Source organism: Erpetoichthys calabaricus, chromosome 2 (assembly GCF_900747795.2).
Source record: "Erpetoichthys calabaricus chromosome 2, fErpCal1.3, whole genome shotgun sequence".
NCBI classification, from domain to species: Eukaryota; Metazoa; Chordata; class Cladistia; order Polypteriformes; family Polypteridae; genus Erpetoichthys; species Erpetoichthys calabaricus.
In genome coordinates, this window is record NC_041395.2 from 46,875,325 (window position 1) to 46,888,013 (window position 12,689).

General features: G+C 38.5%; 1 protein-coding gene across 1 annotated transcript in view; it reads left to right on the plus strand.

Moving 5' to 3' along the window:
• The window catches only part of LOC114645267 (cadherin-24-like), a 120,648-nt gene that overhangs the window by 57,105 nt on the left and 50,854 nt on the right, over positions 1-12,689 (plus strand). Inside the window, 1 exon segment of the mRNA XM_051922486.1 lies at positions 10,467-10,634. Coding sequence (XP_051778446.1) covers positions 10,467-10,634 — 168 coding nt within the window.

Sequence of the window (12,689 nt, forward strand, 5' to 3'; positions counted from 1 at the left end):
TCTTCCAGATACCATGCACTCAGCTATTGTTCAGTGCACCTTAAAATACGCAGACAATTGACATTGCTTTCAAAAGATACAGTTAGTAAAAAAGATACGATGTCCAGAACCAGATCATAACAATTGCTTATTACAACTGAGAGATGGTACACTCACCAATACAGATGGACTTCAGCCACATATTATTACAATTCCTCAAGCCTTTATCTGCGACGACTTAGTTACAGAGAGATTTGGAACAGCAATCTCATTAGACCAAATGCCCCTTTTAACACGACGCACTATATTATGTCCAAAAAATATTAATGTGGAAAACATAAATACCCAAGTCATTCCATTACTTCCTGGAAAGACACAACTCTTTCTAAGCTCTGACAAACTTGACTCTGATCACAACAATAACCATCTTAAATGACCTTACAAGTTCTGAGCTGGAATTACCTTTTACACTTAAACGGCGTGTACAAAGAAATTTTCAAATAAACCTTTACACTGTGCCACACACTTTATTGTTTGCTTTCTATTTGCATCATCTACACTGTCACACTATTCTATATCTCATTCATACATCACGCTCTTTGTCATTCCCAACACCAGGGGTTGGCGAGCGAAGCGAGCAGGGGGCGGAGCCCCCTAGTATATATAGATTCTAGCTGTGGTTCTGGGATGGTCAATAGCATTTTGTATCTATTATTGCATGTGATGTGTCCGGTCAGCCCGGTCCACCCGTATAAGAAAGCCAACCATCATGCATTTGAGTATTTGATCTCTTACAATAAAAGACTTCCAACCTCTTTATTGTTAGTAGAAGCTAAAAATATTTCTGTCAAGATGAAGTTAATTTTAGAATTCTTACAATGGTTATCTTGGCAAGATTGTCCTGATTTGCTATTTGGGTTTTAGCACACAAGTTGGTTGGCTGTATGTGTCTGTTAGCTCCTGACTTCTCCTACAAACACTCAATCCTGACTTTTCCAGACTCAGTTACAAACTTCAGCACATCTTCACATCTACAGTAGGCATTCATTGCAGAAAGGAAGCTTGGGAGGATCATTACTCATAAGGCAAGAGAGAATCTTTCGATACTCTTTTAGTGTGTATAGATCAGCCAAAGGAGAAGGTGGGACGTGTTTAAACAAAAAGGAAGAAATGGAAATGGTAAACACTCAGAAGGCATATTTTACTTAAATGTTCAGAGAATATTATTAACTAATTTGAAGGTTATACAGTAGAGAGTGAAGTGCTACTAAGATTTACAAAAGCTAAAAACAAATAAATCACATGACTGGACAGAATGTACCCAGCAATACTCAAACATCCATCCATTATCCAACCCACTATATCCTCACTACAGAGTCACGGGGGTCTGCTGGAGCCAATCCCAGCCAACACAGGAAACAAACCCTGGGCAAGACGTCAGCTCACCGCAGGGCACACACACACACACACACACACACACACACACACACACTAGGGGCAATTTAGAATCGCCAATGAACCTAACCTGCATGTCTTTGGACTGTGGGAGGAAACCGGAGTACCCGGAGGAAACCCACGCAGACACGGGGAGAACATGCAAACTCCACGCAGGGAGGACCCGGGAAGCGAACCTGGGTCTCCTAACTGCGAGGCAGCAGCGCTACCACTGCGCCACCGTGCTGCCCTATACTCAAACAGACTAGTGAATATATTGTGAATGATGAATTGTGATGTGAATTTTTCAGAAATCATTACATAGTAGTAAAGCCTTTAAAGAATTAATGCAACCAAGTACGGTCCAAGTGCAGCAAAAGTGGTAAACAGGACAATAGACGCTGGACAGTCACAACCCTAAATTGGTTTAAATGGGTTTGAAAATGTTACGATATCATAATCATAGGCCATTTTGTCTAACATGCATTATAGGCAAAATAATGGAAGACAATATAAAACACTAAATGTACAACCACCTGTTCAAAACAGAGGTGTTTGAGGATAGTTACGATGGATTTATCGTATTTTCTGAGTTACCATATATACTCGCATACAAGTCGGGTCTTGAAACCCATAAAATCGGTCATAACATCAGACCCCGACTTATAGGCCCGTTTAAAAATGCAACCTTTACATTTTTTTTTCATCTTCTTGCCTCCTTCAATCTCACATCAGTTTCTCAGATGCATCAAATTTTGTTGCAGCAGCACAGTTACCAGTTTCTTTCACCACTTCAGCAACTTTTAATTTAAAACCAGCTTCATATTTTCTTCTGATCGAACGCTCCATCGTAGATAAGGGATGCTCTTACGATAAAGGTGTATGAGGGTGTGAGATAAAAAAAACACAAAACAGTGCAAATGTCACTTCAGAATAGTTTGGGTATTACCGTGTGGTCACATGGGCACAATACAAAAAGGTTGTGTGCTCTGTGGTTACTCTGTCAGGTGGCCGTTAGCATATCAGTATCCCTTGGACCAATAGCGTGAGTTTTCCACATTCAACTTATATGACCAACATCATAAAATACCAGAAATTATATTGTAAAAGCAAGGCCCAATTTATCCGCGGGAGAACTTATCCGCGAGTATATATGGTAATTAGATTAATCCACTTCATCCCATGGGGACATAAGGTGACCAAAGTAGCTTTGCATCTCTTTCTGTCCTTGGCGATGTTCTTTGCTTCACCCCAGGATAAACTCATTTTTTGCAGGTCAGTTGTTAATTCCCTATGCTAAGTGTTCTTTGGTCTTCCTCTTTTTCATTTTCTTTGGGGGTTCCATTGCAATGCTTGTTTTGTAATGTTATTGTTCTTTTTTTCTCAGTGTGTGGCCTATCCAATTTTCTAATCTTCCTTACAGGTGGCGCAGTGGTAGTGCTGCTGCTTTGCAGTAAAGAGACTGTGGAAGATCGTGGGTTCGCTTCCCGGTTTCTCCCTGTGTGGATAGCACTTTGAGTACTGAGAAAAGCGCTATATAAATGTAATGAATGAATTATTAATCTGGATTGATGTGGATATGTGCCGTTGTTTCATCTGTTGCCATAGGGAGGTATTGCTGATTGTATTTGGCCACCTCATTTCTAAAATGGCTCACAGACAATAGTTGACAAACACTTGTAGGGTTTTAATTTCTCTCCAGGTGTCTGATCCAAAAACAAGTATTGATTTCACATTGGAGTTGAATATTCTGACTATAATGCTGGTCCACAGTGCCCCTTTGCTCCAAACTGATCTTAATATTGCATGAAACCATCTGTGCCTTTCTGTTCCTGGCCTTAATGCCTTCATCAGTGCCTCCAGTAGTGCTCACCACATTTCCCAAGGATGTGAATTCTTGGACATTTTCTATTTCTACCCCGCTGATCTTTTCCTCTCGGCTGGAGTTAATTGTCATGGTTTTCATCTCAAGCGAGTTAATAAGGAGACCTGTCCTTTTTGCTGTGGTATCTGGGTGGTATCAACTCTCATTCCAGGCTGTTGTTGTTGGAACGAGTTACCCACCGCCATCCGAACTGCTGACTCCCTCAATGTATTTAAGAAGCAATTGAAAACCCACTTGCTCTGTGAATATCTGTCTCAATGATAGGGATAAAAAATTGCTCTGTGATATTTTATATTGTTGGTTTACCTTTTTCTTTTGATCATCACTACAATTTTTTTGTTGGTTCTCCATTAGGGGGTTTGTTTGTGACAGAAGTCAATTCAGTCTTTTATTTTTATTTTCAGTTTTTTTAACTAGTTAAATTATTTTCATATCTCAACTTTTTCTTTTTTGAGTTTTTGAGGTCCTTTTCATTGAGGCATCTTCCATGTATCTATGCTGGGGCAGCTGGAAGTGTGCAAGAGTATAAAGGTTAGCATTTTGCAATTCCTGGTTGTCCAGGACTGTGGATGCATAGAAAGCTTGTAGCATGCTGTTGTGATTTAGTGTTCCTCATTCTTGATCTGTTACTATTGAATTTTGACTATTGTTTTGTTTAGTGTTTTGGTTTAGACTGTTGCGTTGCAGGAGCATACAGATGGCTAAATGGTATGAGGCTTCTAAAACAAAGCCAAAAAGCAGGTCCCACTAGCCTACCCAGAAAAGGCTTATTCACAGGCAGTCTGACTGCCTACTCTAGCAGCTGGCTTCAGTCTACACCAGGCCAAATAGTGTTTAGCTTCAAAAGTTCAAAAATCTAAGTAATGTTCACAAAATTCCCAACTTTACCTCATGGAAGATGGCTTAAAGTTTCTCTTGGGATGAAAAGGCAAACAAAAATTCTTTAAAAATAAAAGATTTATTGCAAAAAGAGGAAATACAGAACAAAAACTCCAAAGAGCTGAACAAGACAAAAAGCAGTTGCACAAAAAAGCAAACCATGATAACCCAGTCCCAAACCACACAACAGAAATCAAAATCCTTAATCAGAGCAAAAATATTAAAAAGCCAAAAAAAATCCAAAGAACAAAAGTAACAAAATGAGAGGTAAAACACCAACACCAGCATATGTAAATGTACTGCAGAGGGACTGCAATTTCCATGAGCTTTTATAGGGCTGGGGCCGTCCCTCAATAGAGATTGACAGGTGGCCCCGCCTCTTGTGGAACCACTCACAAAACACAAGGGACATAGCAGAAAACTGATCCTCACAAAGAAACCAAACAATTGACAAAAGTGGCAAAAAAATACATAGTTATATAATGAAAAATCATGAAAACAATAATAACATAAACAATACTAATTAAAGAATTAAAAGTGAAAATAAAAAAATAAAAGAAATAATAAAGACATAAAAAATGAATTTAAACCTGAGCAAGGAGAAACTGTGGCTTTCACATAACATAGACATCTCAAATGTTACATATCCTGTTAATGAACTTTAGTCTGTTTCATCTCCTAGGGCCTCATGTATAACGCTGTGTGTAGAATTCACACTATAACATGGCGTACAGACAAAAGCGGAAATATGCGTACACACAAAAAAATCCAGATGCATAAATCTGTGCGTTCGCCAACTTCCACGGTCTTCCACTCCATAAATCCCGGTCAGAGTTGAAAGTAACACACGTTCACGTGCCTGCTGTCCCATCCCAACTCCTCCCAGCATTACGCCTCTTTGAATAGCAAATCAATATAAATAGCCCTTAAGCTCAGTGTTCTGTGAAAAGACAATGGCAAAAGCACGTGGGGAATAGAAGAATTTCAGTGAATACCAAGTGGAGGCAAGGAAAAACTTACTATTTGTTGGTTTAAACAGTGATATAAACAACAAAAGGAAGAAACTCGAAAGCTCAAGTTCACAAAGTTGCACAGTGCTCGAAATAAAAAAGAAGTTGTCAGATATCAAAGTCGCTGTGAAAAGGGGAGTCATAGCCCACCGTCTGAGTGTCATATGAAAGCTTATTAGGGTACAGAGATAAAAAAAGGCACACAGTGGGAAAAAAAGCACAAAATGTCAACTTTAATCTCGAAATTTCCACTTTAATCACATAGTTTATTTTGTCATTAAAGTAGAACATCATAAACTTCATCTTAAAATCATTTAATTTACTAGTTTCTCAAATACCATCGTAACTAAAGTAGCACTTTAAATGTTTTGTATTGTATGTGTTCTTCTATGTGCTTTATTTTTTTTAATTTTTGTATTTTAGTTTTGTTAATAATCTGTGTTTTACCTATTGTTCGGTGTCCTTGAGTGTTTAGAAAGGCACCTACAAATAAATAAAATGTATTATTATTATTATGTATGTGAATCGCTACGTGCTTCTTAAACAGGCTTTCTCTTCCTCCGACAGGACACAGAATCCATTACATTCGTGATATTACAGCTCTCTGAATAATTAAAATACTGAGATGTATGCTTGATGTCATTTTCATGATGATGGGAATTAAAGCATGTATTAAACATGGGAACACGGTGGCACAGTGATAGTGACGAGCTGGCGCCTTGTCCAGAGATTGTTCATGTCTCATGCAAGATGCTTGCTGCGCTGTGCGCGACCTTCGATGAAATAATTTATTGCAGCAGAACTGTCTCTTTCATACGTACTAACCTCCAATTCCTGTCCTTCCTTTTCTGTCTCCAAGTACCCAATCGCCACACAATCAGCTCTGTAATAAACGTTAAGCCATCTGTAAGCTTAGAACGCCGATTTTTCAAAACTTTTAAGGAACATTGAAATATTTTCATAGTACATGTTTAATTATTCAATCCATCTATCCATCCAGTGTCATGCCAGCCCCAGCAAGAATACAGCGTGAGGCAGGAACAATCCGTGAACTAGCTAGCCCTGCGACACTGTGTCCTCACATGTTTAATTATTAATAATATAGATTATTTAAATGATGTTAAAATTTTATCTGTATAATGTAAAAAATATATTTTGCTGCATTTCATTTTAAAAATGATATTGTCATCATATGTAAATACGCGCTTTATAAAGTGGCTCAGGTTGTGCAATACTATAACTGTATTGCAAGTTTACACTGAGGTAATTGTTATTATAAGTACAAACAGCACTGAGGTAATTGTTCTTATAAGTACAAACAGTTCTACAAGGAGCACTTGATGGACTGATTGAGTGTGTTTATTATTCTTGGGATGAAACTGTTTCTGAACCGCTAGGTCCGTACAGGAAAGGTTCTGAAGCGTTTGTCATATGAGAGCAGTTCAATAGACAGCATGGCTGAGACAGCATGTGCTTGATGCTGTATACTGATAATCCTCTTTCTGATCAGCTGCTGTACAGTTGTGATTCCACACTCAGATACACTGGGATAAATATTCTGAGTGTTGCAGTGAGAGGAATAACGCTAAAGCAGATATGGTATTTGGAATAGTTTGACCATTCCGTGGACCATTATATTATTACAGGTTATTTACAATCAGATGCCTTAAACTAATAAACAACATGTGGTTAATTTCAGTAATTTCAAATATTTGACAAAACCGCATCAGGGATGTGGATCTAAAAAAGAAAGGGAAACCACGCTGGAACAAAAGCACTGCTTTGACACTGGGTGCGCCAGTTTGCAAAACCGAGCGGGGAACTTGTATATGCCAAGCATTTAGGTGGCATGAAAATGTGCGTGGCTTTGTGCCAAGTTTAGTTTTTATACATCGCGATGTGAGCGTGGAAACGGGAGTACGCAACATTTTTGTGCATACACACCGTTTATACAGGAGGCCCCTGGTCCCTTTTTCTGTAAGCTGCCATGTTCCTTCTACTAGCTGAATGTTTTCAGCTTTGGTTTTGTAATAGTGATTTGCTGTTTTGGATTTTCTCGTTGTTCTCTAAACTCTATGCTCTACATTTCTTTAGTTAATAGTTTTTTTGTTTGCTTCCTAGAATCTTGTTTCTTTTTTTTGAATTTTGTATTTATGCACTTTTTTGATTGTTGAATTTGTGTTTTGTATTGTATTTTATTAATTTGTTTGCCTAAATATATATTTAATGTAATTAGCATGTTAAACAATTTAGTGTGGCTAAAGCTATTGGCAGTTTCTCTCTGATTTTGGATGAAATTCTCAACAGAGTCAACAAAATCATTACAGATGAACTTGGGCAGTTCAATTCAATATGGGCACAGATTTGCTGAATGTAATGCACAGTAAATAGAAGTAAAGTCTTACATGTAAGAAATGAAATTATTCAGTGTAATTAAAGAAGGAAGAGTCTGGAACTAAAAGTACATTGATTAAAAGGAATTAGAATATAACGCGAAATAATTTAGCAAGGTTAATAGACTGTTGCTCAATGCTCAATGTACACGTGAGGCTATATAAGGAACATTGTGTGCAATTGAATTTACAACAAGGAGGACATGCCAACAATAGAAAATGTTTGACGAGAACAGGCCATTTAGTCAAACAAGTTCTCCATCCTATTCACTCAGATTGTCCAAAATAACATCAAGTCGATATCTGAAGGTCCCTAAAGTCCTACAGTCCACCACGCTTTGAAGAAATAAATCTTTCTTACTTTTGTGTAAAATCTGCCCTTAACAAGTTTCTAACTGTGTCCCCATGTTCTTGTTGTTTAATTTATTTTAAAGAAATGGCTGGGATACACTGTTAATTCATTTTATAATTTTAAACTCTTTGATCATGTCACCTAAAAAGCTTCAACTCCTTCAATCTCCCCTCATAGTCCATACCTCTCTGTCCCAGAATCAGCCTACATGCTCTTCTCTGGAATTTTTCTAGTACTACTATGTCTTTTTTGTGAGACCAAAGCGGCCCACAGTACTCCAGGTGAGGCCTCTCTCATGCGTTATAAAGCTTCAGCACAACCTCCTTGGATTTGTACTCCACACACTGTACTATATAAGTTAACATTCTCTTTGCCTTCTTGATTGCTTCAGTACACTGACTGGCTGTAAACAGTGAGGAGTCCACTATGACTCCTTGATCAATGGGAGCTCTGAAAGTTGAAAATATACCTTATGAGTTAACGTACTTTCACATTGCAGACACTCCATTGAATATTCAAATGTAACATTTTTACTTCCTGCGTGTAATATTTTATGCTTACTTACATTTAATTTCATCTGCCACAAAACTTCCCAAGCCTGCATGCTGTCCAAGTCTCTCTGTAACAGTTTAGCTGATTCTACATTATCTGCCCATTCACTTAGTTTGGTATTATCTACAAATGTATCCAATTCATTGATTTTATTCTTGTCCAGATGATTTACAGTATGTGTATCAAAAGAGCAGTTGCCCCAGCACTGACACCAGAGGGACACCACTTTTAATGTTATCCTATTCAGATAAGGTTTCCCTCACCATTACCCTTTCTGTGTTTGTACCCACTACAGTCCGTGCCCTGAATTACCATTTCTTTTAGTTTGATCACTAACCTTTCATGTGGTATCTTATCCTTAACCTTCTGAGAGTTGAAATAAATAATATCATATTGTATGCTTTTGCTGCTTCCTCACAGAATTCCAGCATATTAGTGAAACACGAGCTTCCTCATCTGAGCTCAGGTTCAGTATTTGCTAACAGACATGTGCTGCTGGAGCGTTTCCTTAATATTTCCTTCCTTTAATTTACCTGTGATGCAAGTTAAGCTTACTGGCTTGTAGTTATTGGAATTAGCCTGATCACTTATTTTAGACACTGGGGTAACATCTGCTAGTCTTCAGTCTTTAGGAATTTCCTAAGGGAGCAGAGATTTTCAAATAATACGTGTCAAGGGTTTATATATGTAGGATCATTTGTTTTTCAGCCTATTTAATCGAGGCAGTGCTTCTCCCTCTGCAATTTCCAGAGCACTAAGCGACTCCTTAGTAGTCCCTGTTACTTTTAAGGTTAAAGTAATCAACTTTTTTACACATATAAAGTTCAATACAATGCAAGCTCAAAGCATTTGCTGTTTCACTGTCTTTATGTTCTAATTCACCTTTACAGTTACAAAAACTCTTCACCTCCTCCTTGACCATTCTTTCACGTATAAAATATTGGAAGTATCTCTTTGGGTCATCTTTCGCTTTTTCCACAATATTTATATGTTTTAACAACAATAAACAAAATGTCATAAAAGTTCTTCTAGTGTAATGCAGCAGATGCATGGGGCCTTCATTTACAATAACAATCATTTGAACCTGAGGCAACTGCTGAGATATCAAAACTAATATTAATGAGTGAAATGTGATAGCTAACTTTAATTTTTTTTTAAAGAACATTGACCAAGCAATTGAAAATCCTCCTGAGACTTGGGCCAAATAGCAGAACTTGGCACACACAAAGAAAGAAGAAAAATATAAGGGCAGTGTAAAAACTGTTTGAAGGAAAAGGCAGGTCACTGAGGATTTATATAGCATATACCACTGAGGCCTGGCTGGTCAAGAGGTAACCCCAAAGGGAGGCCAAAAATATGTGAGTAGGGTGGTGGGGAAAAAAAGAATATATTTCTTCAGTAAAGATGTTCTAAATCATGGAAGGTGGTAGAAAGTGGGTAGATCCAGACAAAACTGGTGGGTTTTGTTTATTCACTTGGTTTTATGCTCCCAAGCTCTCCAACTGCTGTATTTTAATGGTTTACACTCCTCTTCTGGGCGGCATGGTGGCGCAGTGGCTAGCGCTGCTGCCTCGCAGTTGGGAGACCTGTGGACCTGGGTTCGATTCCCGGGTCCTCCCTGTGTGGAGTTTGCATGTTCTCCCCGTGTCTGCGTGGGTTTCCTCCGGGTGCTCCGGTTTCCTCCCACAGTCCAAAGACATGCAGGTTAGGTGGATTGGCGATTCTAAATTGGCCCTAGTGTGTGCTTGGTGTGTGGGTGTGTTTGTGTGTGTCCTGCGGTGGGTTGGCACCCTGCCCGGGATTGGTTCCTGCCTTGTGCCCTGTGTTGGCTCCAGCAGACCCCCGTGACCCTGTGTTTGGATTCAGCGGGTTGGAAAATGGATGGATGGATACACTCCTCTTCTTGAATTTATGTGACATTTGGCTAACAATACTGTCAATTGTAGTTAGTCTGTCCTTTCTTCTCTTCTGTCATTTTGTAGGAGTGGTCCGAACAGCTATTCCAAGTATGGACCGTGAGACACAAGACCACTTTGTGGTGGTGCTTCAAGCAAAGGACATGGGGGGTCATATGGGTGGATTGTCTGGGACAGCAACAATCACAGTGACTCTCACTGATGTAAATGACAATCCCCCCAAATTCACACAGAGTGAGTCCTGAGTAGACTTTGGTTTGTAGTCTTTGATTAGCATGAAATGTATCTTACTATTCTAATCTGTTGACGTATGGTCAGTGTGCTCCATTTTTTAAATGTGCTGTCAGTTCCTTATTTACAGAATAACTTGTTTGTTTTTTGGGTTTATTAGATTATTTAACCGCTTGACTCTGAATTGCATGTGGGGTACAGAATGTGTAATAAAGTAATAATAAGTAATAAACCTGTTCACACTTATTCACAGATGTGAATTCTCCAAAACTCTGGACCAGCCCAAAGCCAGATGCAGTTAATTCTTCTCAATAGGGATTTAAGTCCAAAAACTGAGCCAGAGGCTGCTAAAAAGAACCTAAATGATGTATCAGCTTTGAGTTTTCAAGGATTTTTCCTTCATACTATTTATAATATTTCTAACTCTAAAATAATAAAAAAAAGTTTTATGCAAAGTAGCATTTATGAATATTAAGTATTTTTAGAAAACATACCTCTATAAATGGTCATATAAAGTAAATCCTCGCTGTGTTTTTTTTTCTTTTCTTCATTATGTAAAGCACTTTGAGTTAATTTTTGTATGAAAATGTGCTATATAAATAAATGTTGTTGTTGTTGTTAAGTTCTGTTTTTAGAATACTGCCATCTGTTGGTCTAATATAATACTGCAGTTCAATTAAATATTTTAATGATCCTTTTACTTGTCACAATCAGATGATGCAATTAGTAGTAACTGGTAGGAAGAAGCACGGTTGTGTTTATTCACTCAGTCGTCATCCATCTGTTTTCTGTTCAAGCCACTCAAAATACCACCATTTTACTTTTCTACTCTTATTATACCCAGTGCCTAATTTGACAGGCAGCTTAAACTCATTTTCCATTAACCAACTGTTGCATTAAACAAGATAGGTAAACTTTCCATTTCATAGATTCGCTTATTGACTTCTATAAAAGTGTAACCCGTTTCACAATGCCCAATGTCTACTCGCTCCTGTTCATAGCCATACACAGTACAATAAAATTCTGAGAGGCCTATCACACAGCAACAACAGGAGTTCCACCAAGGGAGGCAGCGGCTTTTAATATATTTTTTTATATATATAGTACTGTGCAAAAGTTTTAGGCAGGTGTGAAAAAATGCTGTAAACAAAGAATGCTTTCAAAAATGGAAGTGTTAATCATTTATTTTCATCAATCAACAAAATGCAGTGAATGAACAAAAGAGACATCTAAATCAAATCAATATTTGGTGTGACCACCCTTTGCCTTCAAAACAGCATCAATTCTTCTAGGTACACTTGCACACAGTTTTTGAAGGAACTTGGCTGGTAGGTTGTTCTAAACATCTTGGAGAACTAACCACAGATCTTCTGTGGATGTAGGCTTCCTCACATCCTTCTGTCTCTTCATGTAATCCCAGACACACTCGATGATGTTGAGATCAGGGCTCTGTGGGGGCCATACTATCACTTCCAGGACTTCTTGTTCTTCTTTACGCTGAAGATAGTTCTTAATGACTTTGGCTGAATGTTTGGGGTTGTTGTCCTGCTGCAGAATAAATTTGGGGCCAATCATACACCTCCCTGATGGTATTGCATGATGGATAAGTATCTGCTTGTATTTCTCAGCATTGAGAAACCCATTAATCCTGACCAAATCTCCAACTCCATTTGCAGAAATGCAGCACCAAACGTTCAAGGAACCTCCACCATGCTTCACTGTTGCCTGCAGACACTCATTATTGTACCGCTCTCCAGCCCTTCGACGAACAAACTGCCTTCTGCTACAGCCAAATATTGACTCATCAGTCCAGAGCACCTGCTGCCATTTTTCTGCACCCCAGTTCCTATGTTTTCGTGCATACTTGAGTCGCTTGGCCTTGTTTCCACGTCGGAGGTATAGCTTTTTGGCTGCAGCTCTTCCGTGAAGACCACTTCTGGCCAGACTTCTCCGGACAGTAATAATAATAATAATAATAAATTACATTTATATAGCGCTTTTCTCAGTACTCAAAGCGCTATCCACACAGGCAGGAACTGGGAAAGTAGATGGGTGTAC